The sequence below is a fragment of the Typopeltis vanoorti genome, chromosome 10 (assembly GCF_054136105.1).
Source record: "Typopeltis vanoorti isolate ZY-2024b chromosome 10, IOZ_Tvanoo_1.0, whole genome shotgun sequence".
Taxonomy (NCBI): domain Eukaryota; kingdom Metazoa; phylum Arthropoda; class Arachnida; order Uropygi; family Thelyphonidae; genus Typopeltis; species Typopeltis vanoorti.
In genome coordinates, this window is record NC_143558.1 from 15652933 (window position 1) to 15678447 (window position 25515).

Below are 25515 nucleotides of genomic sequence, written 5' to 3' on the forward strand. Positions count from 1 at the left end.
AGAATAGCTTGTGGATTTTATAATATGTTTAGTTCATTCATCCAGTATCATTATGAGAAATCTAAATTTACAAAATTAATACGTTTTATGTGTTCTTAAAATAAAAAACCTTGTTGCAACTTCTATAGGTAAAGTTGATGAAGCTCCGTATTACTATAACCTTGGTATTTAGGGTCTAGCTACTCACTGAGAAGACCTCAAAAAAGATTGAAACCGGTCTGGATAGTGACCCCACCCATAATGCATTGCAGTATACATCTTCTAGTGAGATGTGCTTTACATTATGGGAAAATACTAAGAATAGTAATCAGAGCTTTACCCACCTTTACAATGAATTGCCCTGGTGTTGCATCATCTTTAGACTTGAACTTTGTTTCAGGCGCAAACTTAATTGTTTGCATACTTGGGATTAGGAGTTAAAATAACCAAGTTTATAAAATAACTTGGTTATCCTAATATTATATATTATATAAATAAAAATTAATATAAAATAAATGCAGTAAAATAATACAAACTTCATTTTCATTACTATGAGTAATATGTAATAAAAAAATATTAGCATACATGACACAGTTCAAAAATATGAAGTTTTATTCTATTTTAAGAATTATAAATAACTACATTTTTTACATTGCACAATGGGAATATCTTTGCATTATTCCCATATTTGTTTTATAACTTTACATTTCAGGCTATTTACATTATTAGTTTTTTTTTTTTTTTTTTTTTTTTTTTTTTTTTTTTTTTTGCGCTAAAATTTAAATTAGCAGTTTCCTAGAAGTAATACTTAAAGGAGGAGACAAGAACTGCCTCCATATTTGAGCTACTTTCTCAGTAGGCTGGCACACACTTTCCCCTTGACAACTAGTGACTGGATATGCTCAGTATATAACTTTGGTAGTTATCTGCACAGGAATGTGAGAAAATGGAATACAAATCAGATGATTTAAAATATGCATACATGGCATAAGTTTCATCCATACTAAATACAGTAAAAATACTGTTCTGTACTGATAACGAGCAAAACTAAGAACAAAATATCTATAGTTATCTCACTACAGCATTTAGAAAAGTTCTTTACAATTGTTTCAATTCTTATCACAACTTATTTGAAACTATGAGATTCAAATAAGAATATTTGAATCTCATAGTTTCAAATATTCTTATTTGAAATATTCTTGTCCTATGAGATTGTCGCATTTCAGAATTTCCTTTTAATTGAGCAATCAACTATTAAACTGTTTGGTGATAGTTAAAACTAGACTTTTTTTTTTTTTTAAATAAAAAAAATAGAAAATATCTATAATGGACAAAAATAGAAAGTTTGAGCCAACATTACATATGTTATGAAGTCCTATAACATAAAGTTAACTTCTCAAAGACATTAAACATGCAAAACTAACTTTAAATTAAGACTTTTTATGTAAATATACTGTTTTTTTTCACCCTGACAAATATCCTAAATATTGTAAGTTGTGAAATTTTTTCATATGGAGAATGGCAGGGCTGGAGGACTCTTCAGTTGGAATTAAAATTGATGGAAGAAATATTAATAATTTGAGGTATGCAGATGATACCACCTTGCTGCAGAATGTAAAGAAGATTTGGAGGAACTTATTATGAAAGTGAAAGAAGAAAGTGCTAAATATGGTCTTAATCTTAACCTTAAAAAGACAAAAGTTATGGCAACAAGTGAACTTAATGATTTTGAAGTAAATGGGGAGAAAATGGAAGCAGTTAACAATTTTGTTCCCCTAGGATCTCGAATTGATCAAGATGGTTATCGTACTGAAGAAGTTAGAAGATTATTACTCAGAAAGAAAGCAATGACAAATTTAAGCAAGATCTTTAAAGATAAAGATATTAGCCTTGCAACAAAAACCAGAATTGTGAAAGCAATGGTATTCCCTGTAGTACTGAATGGATATGAAAGTTGGACCCTGAGAAAGAATGAAAGAAGGAAGATAGATGCGTTTGAATTATGGATTTGGAGATGCTTACTAAGAATATCATGGACTGCAAAGCAAACCAATAAATCAGTGATAGACAGAATAAAGCCATACTGCTCCCTCGAAGCTATGATCATCAAGCAAAAATTGTCATACTTCAGGCATATTATGCGAGCAAATGACAGTCTGGAGAAGATGATGATGCTTGCTAAAGTTGATGGAAGCAGGAGAAGAGGAAGACCAAGAATTAGATGGGTGGATGGAGTTAAAGAAGCAACTGGAATGCGCTGAAATTCTGAAAGTTGGCCAGGGACAGATCTGAATGGAGGGTGTATGTTCATAGAATCACCAGGAGTTGAAAACAACTCAATGGAACATAATGGAGAAACTTTTCTGAAATACAAAATTTATATTTCTATTTTAAAAAACAATTTTTTAAATTAAAAACATGGAAAATTAAAACTTTAAATTCAAATTAAAAAATTATACCACTGCCAATGATAACTGAAAACGTGACAAAAAACAAAAGGGGAAACCTTACAAAATATCTTAATATTTATCAGATTAAATACTGAATAACTGGTATATAATAACTATGTACTCCATTTACTGCTTTGTAATGGAGGGTTGCCTGGCACTTATATTTCAAATTACAAAGAGCAACAATTTTTCAACTCCTGTCTAAAACAACATTTTAAGTTTCATTGCAGTGTACTATTCAAATAAGACACACAAAATTTAAATGGCTTTGAATTAAATCTAATTCAAGTCTAATTAAATCTAAATCTAACTCCTAAGACCACTAAATGTCTTTTTAGAAAGATGTAGAACTGTTGCTCTTTTGTCATTTGAAATATGAGTGCCAAACAACCAACACACTCTCTATCAAAAACAGTGTAAATGCCAAAACTGAATATCAAATTCAATACTATACTCAATGTTCACAAGTCTCTTAGTACTTTTTTTGCATTGAGAGTGATGTGACTGGCCAAATACATGCCATTCAGGTTCTTGTTGTGTTCACTATTACAAAATAAGCAGTACTGTTCCCTGCTGTAACACATTAACCACGTCACCGTCAATATGGATAAAATACATCACTCCTCTACACTTCGTATCCGTCATATAATTCAATGTAATATCAATGGTATTACAATTTTAATATGCACTTCGCATCCATGTTAACCTGGACGTATATATATACATCTTGGCCGGTTGGGTAGTTAATCATGACAAAAAAAAACTTATTCAACATACATTCTCCTGGAAAATTCTTTGGGAGTTTTTTTTTTTATTTGAAAGTAATATATCTGATTTATATGTGTCTCTACAAGGTGACTTCAAATGAAAGGATGCTGAAATCAGAACATCGCTAAGATAAGACAAATGTAATTAGTGTGTTTTTGAAAGTGGATGGGGGGGGGGGGGGGGAAAGCAACACTCAACAATAAGATATTGAAAAATGTAAGAAACAAAAAAAAATGATAATGTCATTGAGAAATATCTATATTTTTAAATGCCAATATTTAAAATACAACCAATTTTGTTGCCTGCTCTTTTTTTTTTTATTATACACAGATTTCAACATTAAAAATATTTACACAGTTTTAATTTTCTTAATTAAAACAGTGCAAGACTAATATTTTAATAGGTAATTATAAGAAATTTAGAAGAACCGATGACATATCAATTTACTGCAGAGTTTCATTCTATAATAAATGGATGCATCAAATTTCTCAGTCCTATATATGATCAGAAGTATCTCAGGATTTCTGAAGCATATGTAGTTCCTCTTTTTTTTTAAGATCATATTTTAGTTAGCAGGGATTATTTGATATAGAGAAACTCCAACATGCTGGGATAGCTCTCTGTCAAAAAGCCTTGCTAACCAAATATTATCTTAAGTTATGAATCTGAAAAGTGAAGGGGTGGGAGGAGGAAGAAGAGAAGCCACAGATATTCCTTCCCAGGTAATTTATGGATACAAAATTTATAAACCAGTTCTTACAGTAACAAAAAAAAAAGAACAAAACTTGTTTTTGAATAGAAACAAGCTAAAAAGCCAAACAGAGAGAGTTGGCTACTATTTTCTGTAGGTATGCCATAAAAAAAAAAAAAGGAAGACTAACATTATCATGAGTTTACTGTTGTTCATGAAATGTTGTAAGAGAATTCATCTCCTTTTTCTTGGATTTAAAAATGAACTTTTCTGTGTGTGTTTGGGGGAATCTAAACATTTTAAGAGCGGCTAATTCTTGGCTTGACTGATTGCCAAGATAAAAATAAATGTCAAGTTGTTTATTTAAACAAAATCAGTTAGCAAATAATAATGAATCAAAAGTTAATTCAGGCACTATTTTCCAGCACTAATCATATGATATGACAAATTGTAAAAATGGAATGTACAGGAGGGAGTTCCAAGATTTTTCCAAGAGACTGTAGTCTTATAATTATTTCATTTTAGCTGTAGATGAATTCAGAAATATTGTACTGAATATACCTCATACATACAATTTTTTTTCAAAAACAGTAAAAATAAAACATGGATTAAAATGATGAAATATTTAAAATGATAATTTTATACATCACACAGTGGAATGATCTAAAATGCTTTCAGTAAATAAAAAGAACTGATGAGAAAATTGCATTAACAATCAGCACAAGTAATTATACTTTCCCTTCTTTTAAATAAAAAAAAAAAAATAGACTGCAATGTCAAATATAGAAAAAACTTTGATATACATCAAAGTTAAAATAACATGGATTTTACTTTTCTAAATGTAAAATAACTACTTAGACTAAAAAGATTAATTAATTCAAACTAAATATTTCTCTCTGAAATATGTTCTTGCAGTTTATCAAATAATTTAAGAAAACCAGATTAAGACAGGGCATTTATTTCTTGGCATTTTCCAAATATCGGAAGAGTATATCACATATGGAAGACATCAAAGCATTGGAATGTCATAATAAATGGAAGTTTTTTATTTATTTATATGAGCATAAACTAATATGGATACATATAAACATCAAAAATTAACTAGATATTTCAAAAAAGTGCAAGCTGAAAACAGTATTTTACAATTATTATGAAGATAATAGATTAGGCAGTACCAATATTAAAAAATCTATAAATATATGTACACTATTCTTAAAAATTGTTCAATTATATGTAGGATGGGAAATTTAATGTGCATTTCTAAGTTCAATAATACTAAATCTATTCAACAATCTTTTAGATCACATCTATGCATGTATATACATACATACAAACAATAGAACCATTCCACATAAATTTATATCTTAACTATTTTTTGCAGCTTAGTTTTCAATGTCCAGTATTTTACAGTATTTGTATTGTATAAGGATACATTAAAACACTGAACAGTTAAAAATGATCACTACTAAAATTTGGAAAGAGTTGGTAAGCTCAGGTATACTTTTGCATGTAAATGTTTTTGTATTATTTCCAGGAAGACAAAGTTCTTGTATTGGCAAACTATCATTTCTCACTGAAAGTGTATCAGATTTGCCAAAAGATAAATTAACAGATCCAATACATAACAAACATCTGATAAGGAGAATTTTCTACAGAACTTCAATAACAATAAATATGTACAAAAAGACCAGCTTGTAGTTACACACACACACACACACATAAAACCTCCATATGTATAATACATACACAATAATAACAAATACAATCCTGAGGTACTAATAAACATGAACCAAGGCTGTCTGTAAACAATATGGCGGTACCTGGAGCTTACTAACTGTTAAGGATTTGATTTTTCAATAGTTTGACTAATCCGCTTCTCTACCATGGTCAGAAGAGTATCGGAAAAATTTTGTAACAGAGCCATAGCATCAGTCACTTCTGGCTGAGAATCTGATCCAAATGCATTTGTATCGATATTGATTGCTGGGTGAGTAGGCCATACTGGTAAAGGTGGGACTGCTGGACGAAGGTTCTGTTGGGCTTGCCACACTGCCTGGGCTAATGTTGAGGTCATTGCCGATTTCTCATCTGGAAGCAACTCTGAATCTAATGTAACCTAAAAAATTGTAATTAATTTTTTCATTTATACATCCTGCTCATTATTATGTTATTATTCTTATCCTTATATCCTTATGTTATTCAATAAAAACTTTATTTGTATTACTTAAATTAAGGAGATATTAAATCCCACAAACCGAATAAGAAACTCAAAGATTGGAATCAGAGAGTTTCTTGCCGAATATAGTAAACTATAAAGTATCGGCGAACACTTAGCGTGAGCTAATGCAAGTGACCCTAGTACGTAGTACAATACCGGATGACTCGTTGCAAAGGTGGGGAAAGTTCAGATTGCTATTCTTAGGTATTTTCCATAATGTAAAAACACATTTCCTAGGAAATGTATGCTGTTATTACATTATGAAGGGAGGTCACTACCCAGACCGGTTTCAGCCTTTTTTGAGGCTTCATCAGTAAGTAGCTAGACCTAATACCAAAGTGTATAGCGAAAAGAACTATATACTCTGCGAACTAGGGCTAATGTGAGCTAATGCAAGTGACTAGGGTCACTTGACTAGGGTCACTTGCATTAGCTCACGCTAAGTGTTCGCCGATACTTTATAGTTTACTATATTCGGCAAGAAACTGATTCCAATCTTTGAGTTTCTTATTCGGTTTTAAAACTATGTGGGATTTAATATCCCCTTAATTTAAGTAATGTTTTCATTGCCGAAATGAAGCTTATTAGCTCTTTATACTTAAGTAACTTTATTTGTATATAATAAATTTAGTTTAATCCTTTATCCAAGTGTGAGCAAACAAAGTTTGTGCCTGAAAATATCTTCAGGACTGGGGTAAGGTAGTACAACACCAGTCAACTCGTAGCAAAGGTGGACCAAGCTAAGTTGTTGTACTACCTTACCCCAGTCCTGAAGATATTTTCAGGAACACTTGGATAAAGAATTAAACTAAATTTATTATTGAGAAACTATCCCAAGAAGTTCAACAGCAAAAGTCGCACTAAGAAGATATTTTAAATTATGTTATTGGATTTTATACATATGTTTTTGTAAGGAGGAGCAAATCTTTGTTTTATTATTTAATATTTAAAACTATCATATAATTTCGTGTGACATGCCACCCCTATGTTTTACAAGTATAATAACGTGTTACTGTAAAAAAAAAAATAATAAATAAAAAAAATATAAAAATAAAAAAAACCTGAATAAATAATTTAATTATAATATTTTTCAATGTAGTTTCTCAATTTAAAGCAGTGATGAGCATTTAATAGTAAATCGAATACTCTGTTCGATCCGCATAAAGAATATTTTCTTTTTATTTGATAAGAAAGTATTAATTTATTTTCCATTATTTAGGTATATTTTAATTTTTAACCTGCACAAATAAATTCACATGAAAAAATCAACATTCATAAAATAGATTTTTAATTAAAATACACTAATTCTGCCATACAAAACAAACACTGTGGACCACACATAAAACTTGAGAGGTCCGCATGCAGCCCATGGACAATTGGTTGCTCATCACTGCGTGCGGTTCCCTAAATTTTTTTTAACAGATACAATTTTTAAAATGGCTCTTCAATCCAAAAAGGTTGCCGACCCATGTTATTGTTAATAGTGATGTTTTCTCTGGTGCAGGACCAGAGTGTAAGAAGATCAGAAATTGGAAGTGATCACTATTTAGTCTTAAGCAGGATAAAATTGAATTTCATATTGAAAAGAATAACATGTAAGAAAGTTTTAAAGCGAATAAAAGTTGAGCAGCTCTCAGATATGAACTGTAGACTAAAATACACAAATATTATTCAAGAAAAAATGAAAGAGTTTGAGAACAGGAACCAAACTTTGGAAATTCAGTGGCAAGCCCTGAAGAAAACACTGATTTATTCAGCCAGAGAAGCATGTGGTGAGGTTGTGTACAAGGATAGAAAAATCAGAACTCCATAGTGGACACAGGAAGTTAAAGAGGCAGTGAAGGAAAAGAAGAAAGTATATCAAAAGTTCCTGGCAAATAAGTCAGCTTGTGCTCTTAGAGAATACAGAGACAAATGTAAGAAAGCTAAACACTGTGTAAAACTGGCTAAACAAAAGACATGGGAGGACTTTGGCAAGAACATAGAAAATAAATATCAAGAAGGTAGCAAGATATTTTGGAGGTTGTTGAAGAAGCTCAGAAATGGAGGAAAGAGTATTGTAAAAGAAATTAGAGATGATAAAGGGGAGAAAACAGGAGAAGATCATATCCTTGAAGTATGGAGTAATTACTTTGAAAAACTGCTATATGAAACAAGCAGTAATGACAGCACAGTGGTAAAAAAACACTGACCAGGCATGCAATCAGGAATACATATCCATACTTGAAGTAGAAAAAGCCATCAAAGGCTTGAAATGTTGGAAGGCAGCAGGAGTAAATGATATTCGACCAGAAATGCTCAGATATGTAGGTATAAAAGTCGTACAGTAGCTGCACTGCATAGTTCAGAAGGCCTGGACAGAGGGACGAATTCCTGATGACTGGAGTAGAGCTCTAATAGTACCCATATATAAAAAGGAAATAAGCCTGTTTATGAGAATTACAGAGGCATTTCATTACCGAGTGTTCCTGGTAAGATATATGCAAGTATACTTGAGAAACGGGTGAGAAAGATTGTGGAAGAGAAACTTGGTGAAGAACGAGCTGGATTCCGGCAAAATAGAGGTTGTCAAGATCAGATTTTCACTTTACAACAGATAGTTGAGAAATCATGGGAATATAGCAAAGATCTATACTTGAGTCTTGTCGATCTGGAAAAGGCATATAACAAGGTGCCAAGAGAGAAGCTATTCAAAACGCTACAGTTATATGGTGTTAATGGGGCACTATATCAAGCAATATGGACAAGGTCAATGTCAGACAAGGATGTACATTATTCCCTCTCTTCTTCATTATCTATATGGATCACATTATGAAGGAAAGTGGTATTAAACCTGATATCAAAATTGGAGATATTAATCTCAGCTCTTTGCTTTATGCAGATGATGTTATACTTCTAAATAAATCCACTACAAATCTGCACGATTCCCTGACTAAATTGAATAACTGTTGTAATACATATTGTATGAAGGTCAGCAATAAAAAGACAAAGACAATGAAAATAGGCAGAATCGTTGAAAATGTCAACTGTATTGTGAATGGAGAACCTGTGGAACAAGTAAAACATTTCACCTACTTAGGTATGATTTTTAGTGAAGATGGTAAATTAAATATGGAAATAGACAACAGAATCAACAAAGCTGGTATGGTAGGAAGTCAATTGAATAAATTCATATGGAATAAGAGAGAAATTAGTCTGAACACTAAGTTAGCTGTATACAAGACAGTGTTCAAACGAGTTTTAATTTATGGATCTGAGAGCTAGGTCAGAAGTAAAATACTTGACCAAAGACTAGACACCGCAGATATGAGAGTCCTGAGAAAGATTAGAGGCGTGAACAGATGACATCAATGGCAATATCATATTAAAAACAAGGATATTAGGAAAGGACTTGACATTGTCAGCATCCAGGAATGCGTTAGCAGAGCTAATCTCAGGTGGTATGGTCACTTAAACAGAATGGGCAAGGAAAGATTAGCAAAACAAGTGTTCTCTGCCAAGTTGGCAGGAAAACGACCCAGAGGAAGACCAAGATATAGGTGGATTGATACAGTAAAAAGTGCCTTAGAAGACAGAAATATAAGACCTGGAGGAAAATTGTAGACAGGAAGTCAGTAATGATGTAAATTTTTCATGTAGTACTACCATATCCTGTACATCCCTTGAGGGTATATATCAGGAATTTGATGATGATGACTTACAACTTAAATACTGCTTTGTAGAAACAGAGTAGTACACAGCATGTTTACACCATATAATAGCATATTAAACAGCTTTGTCTTGTTCCAGCATCACATGCCTTTTTCAGATATACAAAACTTAAAAATATAGATCTTTGTTATTCTCCCCTGATTTCTAAATTGTTTTAAAGTGAAAAATGGATCCTAAATGTAAAACGTTTATAAAAATTGTATAAACCTATAATTATTAGCACTAATATACTAATCAAACATTCTTACTTACCCTCTGAAAAACAGTCATTGCATATAACGTTATCCTCTTCAGTTCTTCTGCAATATTCTCACAAACAGGTTGCGATACTATAAAAGAAATATATTTCAGATGCTCATTTGCAAAATCCATTTTTAAATAGTTTATTCACTAGCACAACAAATTGTCACTGATACTATCTGAAATTTATCATTTTGCTCATTCATTAACTACCATCATCACTAGCTGAAGCTGAAGAATTATGGTGAAAGAGGACTCGCTCAGTGTGTGTGTGAGATTTAATTCATTTGCAAGCAGTAAAAAAAGCCTAAAAAAAGCTAAAATGCCAAAAAATTCCATAAGTGAATATTTTTAATTACATCAAAAAATAAAAACAGATCAATAACACAGTATATACATCAAGTCTTGACTGAAAAATGAACACATTTAGTTAAGGTTCAACACCTTTCCATTGCTACTAAACCTCATCAGGTGGTAGTGCTCTTTGTCATAGCTGTTTCAATACTTGGATTCCTGAAGTTGAGTTTTAGTTCCAATTATTTCATGACGTGTGGCAGCTTTTTTTTGTTTTTTTAATATCTAATACACACACGAAAGGCCACAAGACATATAGCACATTAGTGCCAAGTGTGTGCAAGAGGAAAAGAAGAATCTGTTCACATTTTGTCTGAACAGCTGAAGGTTAGGGAAAGGCACCATGGGGAGAGACTGTTCCAAAGAACAGAAGTAGATGGAATGAAAGAGGAGCAGTGAAGTTGGTTCAGCGAGTTTCGTGATGGACTGTGGATCTTTTCGTAATGATTTTGGAGGAAAGTGGAAGAATAATAGTGGCCAATTCAGCACAGCACTGTGCCTCTTTTGAAATTGAATACTTTCATCGACAGTACTCAAGTATCTGTAGATGATATGTGAATGTGAGAGAGGGATCATTAATTAGCCAGACTGACCTCTTCTGGATAGAATCGAGCAATCTTAGAGAGGATTTTGGTGCACTACCCCTAAATATGGTTGGGTGGATTTGGGATTTGTATAGCGTTAGCAGTTGTGAAGGTGTAAAGTAGTGTCTTGTGCGAAAAAGTTCACAGTTTTTTGGCAGCTGCAAAAGTTATAGTCGAAATGTGTTTGTGCCAGGAAAGATCAGAAGACTTGCATATAGAAGTGATGATTTCTGCATTACTTCGAGCTTGGTATCACTTCTGGGTCTAGCTCCCACTGATGGGACCTCAATAAAGGTTGAAACCGGTCTTGGTAGTGGCCCCTCCCATAATGCATAGCATAATACAGTCCATAAGGATATGTGCTTAATATCTCATAATGCAATACAAGTAGCCCAGTCATGAAGTGGCTTCACATGAAACTTTGTTTGCTTACACTTGGATAAAGGATGAAATCAAGAATATAATTTCTTTAATTTATAGTATAACCAAGTGTAAAAAACTTTCAACATCAGAAGGGAAACTGATTATGTTTGGATATTTCAGTATTACTTAAGGGTAAGGGGTTGAGATGCAAGCTCTCTCTCTCTCTCTTTCTTGCAAGAGATCAGACAGGACTGAATTTTGGTGGAATTGAAGCCTACAAGGTTGTCCTTGCCCCATTAGGATATAACCAGGAGATTGGCGTTCAGGCCACTGGTTGTGGTGGATCTTGAGGATTCTAATATTTCAGCACTTCAAGGTTTGTCAAATGAAAGGGAGGAATGGAGTGTAATTGTAATTAGCAAAGCTATGGATAGGACTGGAAGGCTGTGAGAATAGGTCATTTATATACAAGAGGAAGGGAGTGGGTGAAAGTAAGGAACCCTGGTGTACTCCTGCATTGGTGGGGAAATCTGAAGAGAGGAAACTGTCCACCATGACATGTACTAAGTGACCAGTGAAAGAGGGTTGTCAAGAGAATGTTAGGTGAAGCTCTTCATAATCAACCTAATTTAAATCACAATGACAGTCTAAAAATTTTTAAATGGAATCGCACATACACAGAATCACAACTGCTATTCCTTCCCTTCCAACTCACAGGGATTTTGTGCTATGGTAGATATATTCAATGATATCTTATGTAACAATTCTCTATTGAATGCGACAAAGAAAAAAGCTATAAACTGTTTAACTTGACTCCAACAAGATCAAACCAAGAAATATTGGAAACTACTTGCATTTCTGTTCCCATTATCCTCGTAAAATAATTGGCCATATTAAAACAGTTTTTTAATGCTTACAAATGCACATCGTCAATTACTACCTTGGATCAAGAAATCACACTTCTTAAAAATATTTTCCATCTTTTGAAAGAAGATCCTTCCACAACTTAATATATCCTACCAATGTTACCAATTTTGACCAAATCATGTCCCCTCAAAGTAACATATCAAAAACTTGTTAAAATTCCCATATATGCATAAAATCCAGAAAGCCATAAAATTTTCACCACCATTTTCAAATATTCTAATTTCAAAATTATATTCGCCTCCAGTAATAAACTATGAAAATTACTAAAACATAAAACTGCAGTTACATCATCTGATGCATTACTATGTCACAATGGTTTATAAATTTAGGTGTCAATCTGGATGCAATTCCTGTTATATCGGACCTACCATTCTCACTAAAATCATATCTAACTGAACATGAAATTAGGTGATTACTATTTACACCAAACCACAAAAATACTAGCAAAATTAACAAAAATCCCACTGAAATATCGTCAATGTGCCATGCAATTAAAACATTACTACTGAAATCAAGAAAGTCACATCATCAATTTTCAAGAAAATGAAAGCGAACTACTAGGTTGTTCAGAATTTCTGGCTAAAAGAAGTGACCAATGTATAACTAATGCCCAAAGACTATCTAATCTCATTCACATGGCAATTAAATATGATTTATCACTATACTTCAAATTCAAACCACTCAAATTCCACTTAATACGTAATTCTCTGAGCGCTGCAGCAAGCTCATAACTAGTTTTCACCTTCAATAATCTCATGAAAATTTTATGAAAACACCTGCCACACCATTATTCATACTCCTGGCTTGTCATATAAACATAATAGGTCTTACCAAAACAAAAATGACAAACAGATTAGATCTTACTGAGCAAAATACAAGATGTTATATTCAGGCAATAACAATCAGGGAAAAGAAGGAGCAGCTATAATATTAAACACTAAATATGAAAATAATCTTGAATGGCAGGCAAAATCAAATAGAGTGATGTGGGCTAATATCAGAATGGGGAAATGGACAATGAGACTTATTTGTGCTTATGGTACCAAGAAAGAAATGGAGGAATTTTTTGAGGCATTAAAGCAGGCAGCTGGTACAATGAAAAGGGAATGATGATCCTTGTTGGAGATCTAAACAACAAAGTAGGAAATGTTGTTGGAACTTTTTCCACTTGGTTATGCTCTAAATTAAAGATACCAAGAAATCATATATTTGGTTTAATCCTTTATCCAAGTGTAAGCAAACAAGTTTGCGCCTGAACTATTTTCAGGACTAGGGCAACTCAGTCATATACGAGTTGCCCCAGTCCTGAAAATAGTTCAGGCGCAAACTTGTTTGCTTACACTTGGATAAAGGATTAAACCAAGTATATAATTTCTCATCATCATCAAATTCGTGCCATGTACCGTCAAGGGGTGTACAGGATATGATAGTACTACATGAAAAAAATTACATCATTACTAACTTCCTATCTACAATTTTCCTCCAAATCAGTCTGTTACTTGTCAAGACTCCAACATTATCAGTTCTTATATTTCTTTAATCTAAGGCACTTTGTACCATATCAATCCACCTATATTTTGGTCTTCCTCAGGGTCGTTTTGCTGCCAACCAGGCAGAGAACACTTGTTTTGCTAATCTTTCTTCACGCATTCTGTTTAAGTGACCATACCACCTGACATTAGCTCTGCTAACGCATTCCTGGATGCTGACAACGTCAAGTTCTTTCCTAATATCCTCGTTATTAATATGAAATTGCCATTGATGCCATCTGTTCATGCCTATAATCTTTCTCAGGACTCTCATATCTGCGGTCTCTAGTCTACTGAGATAGGATTGTTAGTAGCTTGCTCCACCTTTGCAAGGAGTCGTCCTAGTGTTGCACCACCTTATCCCAGTCCTGAAGATACTTTCAGGCACAAACTTTGTTTGCTCACACTTGGATAAAGGATTAAACTAAATTTATTATATTCTAACCAAGTGAAAAATAAACTTTCAACATCTTTCTCTAAATCCAGAGTAATTTATTAAAAAGGTGGCACACCATTTGGCAACTCCTATAGGCAGAGATGACCTTGCTAATGCTTCTGGCTGGTATCTCCACTTGGGCCTGGCTCCCACTGAAGAGACCTCAATAAAGGTCGAAACTAGTCTGGGTAGTGGCCCTTCCCTTAATGCATAACATTATACATATCTGCAAGGAGATGCGTTTTGCATTATGGGAGATACTGAGATAGGAGTATTAGTAGCTTGATCCACCTTTGCAAGGAGTTGTCCTGGTGTTGCACCACCTTACCCCAGTCCTGAAGATACTTTCAGGTGCAAACTTTGTTTGCTCACACTTGGATAAAGGATTAAACTAAATTTATTATATTCTAACCAAGTGAAAAATAAACTTTCAACTTCTGACCCAGCTCTCAGATCCATAAATTAAAACTGGTTTGAACACTGTCTTGTATACAGTTAATTTAGTGTTCCGACTAATTTCTCTCTTATTCCATATGAATTTATTCAATTGACTTCCCACCATACCAGCTTTGCTGATTCTGTTGTCTATTTCTATATTTAATTTACCATCTTCAGTAAAAATCGTGCCTAAATAGCTGAAATGTTTTACTTGTTCCACGGGTTCTCCATTCACAACACAGTTGACATTTTCAATGATTCTGCCTATTTTCATTGTCTTTGTCTTTTTATTGCTGACCTTCATACCATATCTATTACAACAGCTATTCGATTTAGTCAGAGAATCTTGCAGACTTGTAGAGGATTTATTTAGAAGTATAACATCATCCGCATAAAGCAAAGAGCTGACATTAACATCTCCAATTTTGATATCATGTTTAATAGCACTTTCCTTCATAATGTGATCCATATAGATAATGAATAACAGAGGGGATAATGTACATCCTTGTCTCACACCAGATTTAACATTAAACCATCTTCCTGTACTTCCTTCAATTCTAACTGCTGACTTACAACTCAAATAAAGACTAAGTATTGCTTGATATAATGCCCCATTGACACCATATAACTGCAGCATATTGAATAGCTTCTCTCTTGGCACCTTGTCATATGCCTTTTCCAGATCGACAAAACTTAAATACAGATCTTTGTTATATTCCCATGCTTTTTCGACTATTTGTCGTAAAGTGAAGATCTGATCCTGACAGCCTCTATTTGGCCTGAATCCAGCTTGTTCTTCACCAAGCTTTTCTTCCACAATTCTTCTCAACCGTTTCTCAAGTATATTTGCATAGATCTTGCCAGGAACACTCAGTAAGGAAATACCTCTGTAATTCTCACATGCAGTTTTATTTCCCTTTTTATATATGGGTACTATGAGAGCTCTACTCCAATCATCGGGAATTCGTCCCTCTGTCCAGGCTTTCTGAACTATGCAGTGCAGCCACTGTATGACTCTTATGCCACCATACTTCAGCATTTCAGGTCGATATCATCTACTCCTGCTGCCTTTCCACATTTCAAGCCTTTGATGGCTTTTTCTACTTCAAGTATGGATATGTATTCTTGACTGCATGCCTGGTCAGTGTTTTTTACCACTGTGCTGTCATCACTGCTTGTTTCATTTAACAGTTTTTCAAAGTAATTACTCCATACTTCAAGGATATCTTTTTCTCCTGTTTTCATGTCACCTTTATCATTTCTAATTCCTTTTACAGCACTCTTTCCTCCATTCTTAAGCTTCTTCAACAACCTCCAGAATATTTTGCCACCTTCTTGATATTTATTTTCTATATTCTTGCCAAAGCCCTCCCATGACTTTTGTTTAGCTAGTTTTACACAGTGTTTAGCTTTCTTACATTTGTCTCTGTATTCTCTAAGAGCACAAGCTGACTTATTTGCCAGGAACTTTTGATATGCTTTCTTCTTTTTCTTCACTGCCTCTTTAACTTCCTGTGTCCACCAGGGAGTTCTGATTTTTTTATCCTTACAGACAACCTCACCACATGCCTCTCTGGCAGAATCAATCAATGTTTTCTTCAGAGTTTGCCACTGAATCTCCAAGGTTTGATTCCTGTTCTCAAACTCTTTCATTTTTTCTTCAATAATCTTTGTGTTAAAAGTCTACAGTTCACATCTGAGAGCTGCTCAACTTTTATTCACTTTAAAACTTTCTTACATGTTATTCTTATTTCTTGGTATCTTTAATTTAAAGTAGGAAATGATTACCAGACATATGAGAATGTTTCGAGAAAATTTAGAGAAAAGTGCAAAGTTAGTAATAATGGTAAATGCCTGCTAGATTTCTCTTCAGGACATGAATTAGTTATTACTAACACCATGTTCCAATAAAAATATGCACAAATTCATATGGAGAGAAGATTCAAAAAATAAGAAAAGTTTCATTGACTATGTTATTGTTGGTAGCAATGTTTTCTCACAGGTTCAGGATGCAAGACTATACAGAGGATTTGAAATTGGAAGTGATCACCATTTAGCCCTGAGTAGGTTAAAATTGAATTTCATATTGAAAAGAAGAAAATGTAAGAATGTCTTAGAGCAAATCAAAGATTAAAGCGATCAAAGAGACTAAAATACACAAACATTATTCAATAAAAAATGAAAGATTTGAAAACAAAACAAAACAAAACCTTGGAGATATATGGCAAACCCTGAAGAAAAAAATGTTGATGATTGACTCAGTCAGAGAGGCATGTGGTGAGGTTGTCTGCAAGGATAGAAAAATCAGAACTCCATTTTTAATTATGAAAATCTGAAGTTAAAGAGGCAGTGAAGGAAAAGAAGAAAGAATATTAAAAGTTCCTGGTAAATAAATCAGCTTGCATCTTCAAGAATACAAATGTAAGAAAGCAAACCAGTGTGTAAAATTAGCTAAATAAAAAGTCATAGGAAGATTATGGTAAAAACATAGAAAATAAATATCAGGAAGGTAGAAAAATATTCTGGAGGCTATTGAAAAAGCATAGAAACAAAGTTAAGAGTATACTTTAAAATGAATCAGAGAAGATAAAAGTGACATGAAAACTGGAGATAAAGATATCTTTGATGTGTGAAGTAATTACCTCAAAAGATTGCTAACAAGGTGACATCATGATGGTAGAAAACACTCAACAGGACTGAAATCAGGAATACATATTAATATTTGAAATAGGAAAAAAAAAAAAAAAAAAAACCCAAAAATCTGAAATCTGGAATGGCGGCTGAAGTAGATATTCAACCAGAAATGCCCAATTATGAAGGTATAAAAGTTTTAGTGGCTGCAGTGCTTAATTCAGAAGACTTGTTCAGAGGGTCAAATTTCAGATGACTGGAATGGAGCTCTTCATAGTACCACCTATAAAAAAAAGGGAAATAATACTGAATATGAAAATTACAGAGGAATTTCTCTACTGAGTGTTGCTTGTAAGATTACGCAAGCGCAAGTATACTTGAGAAATGGCTAAAAAAATTGTGGAAAGGAAGCTTGGTAAAGAACAAGCTGGATTCAGGCCAAACAGAGGTTGTCAAGATCAGATTTTCACTTTAAGACAAATAGTTGAGAATTCATGGATATATATATATAACAAGGATATGTATTTAAGTTTCATAGATCTGAGAAAAATGCATATGACAAGGTGCCAAGAGGAAAGCCATTCAAAATGCTACAATACAGGCTAATTTGGAGGTATATTTAGTGATTGTGGTGATAGAAAGTTGTAGCTGAGTGGAAGTGGTGTTTGCACCCCTCAGTACTAAACTGCCCAAAGAAAGAGCACTGCAAGTTTTTCGACCAGTTTGAAAAAACCTGTTAGCACAAGCAAGCAGGTTTTTCGTCCCATAAACTTAAGAAAATTGACCGTAGAACCCACACTATTTTCAGACATTAAAAATATCATTAATTAGTGGTAACCTTGGGCCAGCTATCTCTGAATGGCTACCAGTGGAGACTGAACTGCCCACTCAGTCTCAAAAAGTTAGATAGGGCTAAAACAGCCTTGCCTATTCCTGCCTATATGGGAATAAAAGACGTTAGCTTGTTTTTTTTCCTATCATAATATCCTGTACACCCCCTGAGGGCACACATCAGGAATTTGATTAGGATTCTGTGTAAAATATTAAAAAATATTTTGGTCCCAACATATAACAAATGATGACTTATATAAGCTGACTATGCAAAAAAGCATTACTGATGAAATAACAAAATGCAGATGGAAATGGATTGGACACATACTGAGAATGGAGAGAGAGAAATTCCTAGCGTGGTCTTGACATAGATCCAAGAAGGGAAAGTAAAGGAGAAGGCCTAAATTAACTTGGCAGAGAATGACTGAAAAGGAAAGAAGAATGGCAGAATGGCTGGCTGGAAGAGCTGGAGAGAGAAGCCAAACTGGTGGATCAGGACAGATGTATCTTGACAAATCTCAGCTTTATGTACCGTGAGACAGGAAGAGGATAAGTATATTCATCTTTATTTTTATTTGCTTTACAAAAATTTTTTGCTTTCTACATTATGAACAGGCATTATTGTGTATTCTCTGCAACTGAAAATTTGAAAGTGGACGTTAAGACAAATGAAGGGTACAGGGGAAAAAAAACTTCAGTCCATGATATTGATTTCCGAAAAAAACGTAATTAAATTTTCCTTGTTGTTCAAAATGCAAGTAAACATAGCATAACAAAATAAAAAAATAACAGATATGGTACATTCATGTATATTAAGCATAATTAATTTAAATAGTACTTAAAAATTAAAAAAACAAATGGCAATTAGGTTGAATTCACAAAAATTGGACTGAAGTTGTTTTTCCCCTGTACCCTTCAAATGTATTTAGTTAGTACCGCATTTGGCACTATAGTAAAATATTTTGCTTGCATGTATGCAGTGTAGTGTCTGTGGAGGTAATCTTTTCATTATGTAGGGTCAAACTTCATTCTGGTTGTCTCTATTACACTAATTGTTGCTAAATATAGTAGACTATAAATGTCTCTGTACTGTATTTAGTGATACAATAAAACTAAAGTAGATTCTGGTTAATTGGTCATCCAGTTAATTGAGGCAGCTGCTTTATTGGGACAAATCTAGAAGAACAAAAGAGAGCATTTATAAAAGAATTTGCTTTGTTTATTTGGGACACAATGCCATTTAATTGGGATAGCCAGTAACCTCTACTACCACAATGGGGTATTAGAAATAATTATTTATTCTTACTTCAAAACTTTAGTGCTGACGACATCCACAATGCTTACGAAAGAGGCTATTTTGTCGTGTCACATTGGATGGTTCCCTATATCATAAACACATTACACTCTTTAATGAATGAAAGCAGTAAATCATGTAACAGCATTATAGTGTTCAAATATGTCAGGAATTGATAAATGACAGCTGTTTTTGTTATTGGAAAAAGGACTTGGCCTCCATGCTTTAAAGGGATAAGAATGAAGAGTTCACCAATTCAGTACCATGCAAACAAAAAAATGCAGAGATAACTGCATTTTTTAAGAATTGGATTATAAGCTGAGACATGGAATCACAATGGATATCTAGAAAAATTTTACTGGTTCTTGACAAATAGCTAAGGAAGTTGGTGCAAAATCCTTTACAAGCAATACGGTTTATGGCTGATAGTGATCAATAATGGTAGAATTCAATCATAGATATGATAGATATGGCCGACAGTGACAATAATGTCCCATCAGACATGAACAACATCAAAAATTATGAAGAATTTACATCCACTGATGGTAGTCTTCAATACTGTAATGAAAAATGAAGATTTTGAGTTAGAAACTGTGGAGAATATTACATCAAAACATCAGAAGAACAAGGAGATGATGGTGATATCCCCCCCCCCAAAAAAAAGCTTGAACAAATGACTTACATAGGATACCATAAAAGTTACTGCTGGCTTTATTTCATGCAGGAAGGCAATACTATAGCTGCATTAAATACCTGTTGTGCTGATTTTATTTAACTGCAGTCAATTAAAAAACAAACAGACTGTGCTCAAAGGACTGCATGTATGTTTAATATAAATATATAAATGAAATTATTTGTATTGCAAATATTTTACCTTCATTTAAAGCTAATTGTTTAAGTTCATCTATAAATCAATCCCTTTGAATTGCAAATTAAGTTCATCTATAAATCAATAATTTTGCTACTCAAATATCCCTTTAAACCCTTTGAATTGCAAATTTGTTTAACTGGGACAGCTGCTTAATTGGGCCAAATATTGCTATTCCTGAAGTGGTCCAATTAACCAAAATATATTTTACTTGTTTTTCTTGGGTATGCAGTATGGATATAAATATATAAATGAAATTATTTGTATTGCAAATATTTTACCTTCATTTAAAGCTAATTGTTTAAGTTCATCTATAAATCAATCCCTTTGAATTGCAAATTAAGTTCATCTATAAATCAATTTTGCTACTCAAATATCCCTTTAAACCCTTTGAATTGCAAATTTGTTTAACTGGGACAGCTGCTTAATTGGGCCAAATATTGCTATTCCTGAAGTGGTCCAATTAACCAAAATATATTTTACTTGTTTTTCTTGGGTATGCAGTATGGATATAAATATATAAATGAAATTATTTGTATTGCAAATATTTTACCTTCATTTAAAGCTAATTGTTTAAGTTCATCTATAAATCAATAATTTTGCTACTCAAATATCCCTTTAAACCCTTTGAATTGCAAATTTGTTTAACTGGGACAGCTGCTTAATTGGGCCAAATATTGCTATTCCTGAAGTGGTCCAATTAACCAAAATATATTTTACTTGTTTTTCTTGGGTATGCAGTATGGATATCTGTTGAATAAATGTTTTGAGTAAAAATGAATCCTTCTAAGTAATATTAAGAAGAGGACCATGTCTGCTGATCTCCGATAAATACTTGCCTATCTATTATTGCTAAGATAGAAGAATCATTGAAAAAAAATTTGTGATTTCAATGCTACTAGAATTTGCAAACAGGTGGATAGTTCTGACACTGATCATTAGTGGATAAAAGAAAATTCATAGAAAACAAAGTGTAATATAAATAAAACAGAATAAATAAATAAATATGGATAACAAGTGCAACTTGTACAAGATGATCTGCTGCTCCATCCATTCACATATATATTCCAGACATGTCTAGATGAATCGCCTAATCAATATTATTAGTTCACTGTATAATCTCCACAGTTATATGGAGGGCTTCCAATGTATACAATGTTTATTATTAGTTAGTTATATTTATCAAACCAATCTCTTTTCTATCTCCTCATAAGTTTTTTTTTTTTTTTTAATTATGCCCAACATGCATGTCTAGATTTTATAAGACACATGTAATTTGCTCTGCCAGAACAACTTATTGGACACACACAGATATATTAACAAAATTGTAAATTATTAATAATTCATTTGCCAGTAATGAAATTATGTTCACACCTGTTTTTTTCTCACCCTTATGTTTTCCGTTCTCATATGACTCCTTAATGTTGGTTCATATAATTATATGTTTTAGTAATTCAAATATACCAAACAAATATAGAATCCTCCTTAATTATTCTTTTCTAATATTTCCTGAAACAAACACATTCCTATTCCTCCTCAATGCAGATTTGGTTACAAATGAAGAACATGTCACAAAATGTGGTATGTTCTTTGCAAGCAACAAACATACCATGGTAGCAGGGTGATACATATCACCCTGCTACCATGGTTAGGGTGGTAGTGACAGTTCATTGAAACTTTAAGGAAAATATTAGTATATTAAAGTTATTATTAATATTATTTATAATCTCTCTGTGTTAATAAGTTCAAGTTTTCTACTTCTTTTTTTCTTAACATTAAGCTCCCTTTATACTTTTGGGTCAATTTTTTTATTGTGCACTTTATTTAGTGACTTTGAACATCACATCATGATCCATCAATGCTCATTCACAAAATAATGAAAGTAACATTATATTATTATTATTTAAATGGGCACTCCATGGAGTCAAAAGACCCATCGTGGGAGACAGACCCAATCTATCCATCAAAATAATACCTGTCATACATATCCTTAAACCTATTCACTGTTCTGGTACTCTCAACCACTTGTGGCAATCCATTCCACTCATTCATCACCTCACTAAGTAAAGAATCCAGTTTGAACACCATTATTAACCACACTTGTAGACAACTTGCAAGTGTGACCCTTGTTTTCCCCCTACTCCCCATGTATTGAAAAATTTCTTTTGTGTCAATCTTATAGAATCCCTTTAGTAACTTATAAGTTTCTATCATATCCCCTCTCCTCTGCCTATCAGCTAATCTCTGTACCCATACACCCTCAATCTATCCTCACAGGGAACATTCCACAGACCTATCACCAGATTGGTCACTCATCTCTGAATCCTCTCCACCACCTCCCGATCCACCCAGAAAATACAGGTGACCAAATCAGTAGACAGTAGTCAACATCTGGCCAAATCATAGCCTTATAAAGAAGGATAATAACCACCCTATCTTTACTTGTCACTATGCTCTTCAGCATCCAAGTAATCCTCTGAGCTATTTTGCCAATTCTTGCAATATGTCCTCTAAATTTCAAATCTCTATCCCTCATCATTCCCAGATCCCTAGACTCATCAATTTCCTATAAACTAGTACCATCATTATGATACAAAATGTGTAATCGTAAATTTTACAACACTGAATTGACAACTATTGTCCTTGGCCCACAGTGGCAATTTATTTAAATCATCCTGGAAGATATTTACATTATCTTTATCAACTATTGCCTTCCCTAATTTGGCATCATCAGCAAACAACCAAATATTCCCCTTTTTCTGCTTTATCATTAATTTACAAATTAAAGAGTAGTTGTCCTAGTACAAAGCCCTGGGGCACTCCACCAGTGACTCTCATTTGCCTTGATTCCACTCCACTATACACTATCTCCCATCGATGCCACCAGCCTCATATCCATTCCCATTTGCTCCAACTTTTGTAATAGTTTTCCATGTGGTATTCCATCAAATGCTTTTGCAAAGTCCAGCAGTATCACGGTGTAGTCATTTCCTTTATCCAATTCTGCTGTTGCCTTATTATAAAAGGTGAATAAATTACTGAGGCAAGATCTACCTTTTACAAGGCCATGCTGCCCCTTATAGAGTATTATATTCCTATCCATCCATTCATCCGTGAATTTTACTTTTAACCAACTTTTCCAGAGATAATAATTGGTCTGTAATGGAACTATCTTATCCTCTTTCCACCCCTTGGAACCTTGCTTAAGCTGACACTTAGATTAAGCAACTTCATCAGAGGTACTGTCAGTTCGCTTGCACATTCTTGTAGCACATGAGCTGACATACCATCAAAGCCCACATATTGCTAAAAAGTTTCTTATTAGTATCTTATTATGTTTCAGTCACATTTAGCTGAAATATAAAGTTAGATTTTAATCTCTCTCTTACACACACATATACAAAAATTTATTTCATTTACTTACAAGGAACATATGATGGGTCAGCAGTCAACTGGGAAATACCATATAATTTATCCTTTTTGGAACTCTCATAATGATGACTAGAATTTATTTGGTGTAGTGTATCTTTTTTGGCTCTTAATTCATTTTGATTTAATTTATCTGATGACCTCGTGTGTATCCTATTTTCCCAGGAACTACTGCTACTCCCCGCACTTCGCAAATCCCACTCACTTCTGGACTTTGATGTACTTTTCCTCTCCATCTGCAGCCCCATTGACTTAGTAGACCGAACTGAATTTTCAACATAACTACCTTTATTTGATATGCTATCACTGCTACTTAAAGTCCTTCGTCTATTTGAAATATGGTTTTCTGTTTGTGGAGTAGAATATGCACTTGTTGGCGGAGATGTATCAGGAGAAGAGTCTGTTGGCTGTTCGTTGTGATGTGCTGATGAAAGAACTAGGGATAATCTATTGGATCTGATTACTGAAAGGCTACTCCTACCCACAGAATTAATGCTGGATGAGGATGGAGACTTGGCAAAGGAAGATGCACTAGATGATCCCAAACGTCTTGGTGATCCAGTAATTCTAGCCACAGAGTATGATGATGATGGAATCTTGTGTAGAGGAGATAATTCATTACTTATATGTAAGGAAGTCATGCTACTGCTTCGTGATATGTTATCAGCTTTACCATGCCTGTAATGGGAAGACCTGGCTAGTGGAGATGGTAAGGTAGAGGGTTGTGGTGTAGGCTCTGGTGCACGTGCCTTGTCTTGATTATCTTTACCCTGATTCCAGAGTGCTGCTGCGGTCGCACCTGGGGAAAAAAAAAAAAATAATCAGAAGTGCATTACAGATTACATAAGTCTGTTAAGTTGTTGAAAATAGAATCACTGATCAACTTAAAGAAAACTAGACATGAGCTAGGATTTAGGAAAAACTTTTCTATAACAGATAACTTGCATACAATCAAATTCCTGAAAAATAGAATGATAAATACAATAAATATATACATGGCTTTTATTGATTATAATAATCATTCTACTCCATAGCCCATACTGCTCCTTTACATGCTTTACTAGTAAGGTCTAAAATGGTAAATATATCAAGCTGTAAACAGCTGCAAAAATCAAGCAGCTGTTTGCACAAAAAGAAAGGGAGATTATTTGCCAATAAAGTTTAAACAAGGTGAGCCTTTGACTTTTTACAACTACACCTGAACATTCAGAAAACTTGACTGAACCAAGGATATCAGCATCTTAGAAAATAAATTAAGCAATCTTTGATTTCCTGACGATATTACCATCTTTATGATCTCAATGAAATGATTAATAAACAAACGGAACAACTTTTTTTCTCTCTCTCCTACCATTTCATGGGAATAGAGTAATGGAGTTAGTATTTTTCCATTAAATTCATAAACCCTCTGGTCCTCAAGAGTTGGTTATATTCATACAAAAAGAAATAACATGAAAAAAAAAAAGTACAGTATTGAATTGTTTTTACTTTTTTTTTTAATGTAACACTTAGTACAAACCTGCAGATAGCTTTGTCAATAATTAAAAAGTGCTGCTTTTATGTATAAAAGAGCATAATGCACCATGTACTTATTTATTTTTATTATTATTTTTAACCACCAGTTAATTACATCAGCAGATTAATGGGTCATACCAAATAGAAAAGGAATAGGCTATTTCATCTTTCAAGTATAGTGGATTAAACGATATTCAACAGTCAGAACTAGTAGTGATGCACTCCCCCCCCCATCAGATTAAGTTATTCAGCTTCTGAA

At 33.4% G+C, this 25515-nt stretch overlaps 1 protein-coding gene across 2 annotated transcripts in view; it reads right to left on the reverse strand.

The window, feature by feature from the left end:
• Nucleotides 1-573: 573 nt before the first annotated feature.
• The window catches only part of LOC150102187 (mitogen-activated protein kinase-binding protein 1-like), a 344972-nt gene continuing 320030 nt past the window's right edge, over nt 574-25515 (reverse strand). For both annotated transcript variants that reach the window (XM_090398639.1, XM_090398638.1), the window contains exons 31-33: nt 23737-24540; nt 10070-10146; nt 574-6004 (exon numbers count right to left, since the gene is read on the reverse strand). In XM_090398639.1, coding sequence (XP_090254765.1) covers nt 5726-6004; nt 10070-10146; nt 23737-24540 — 1160 coding nt within the window. In that variant the 3' untranslated portion in view covers nt 574-5725. The remainder of the gene's footprint in view (nt 6005-10069; nt 10147-23736; nt 24541-25515) is intronic.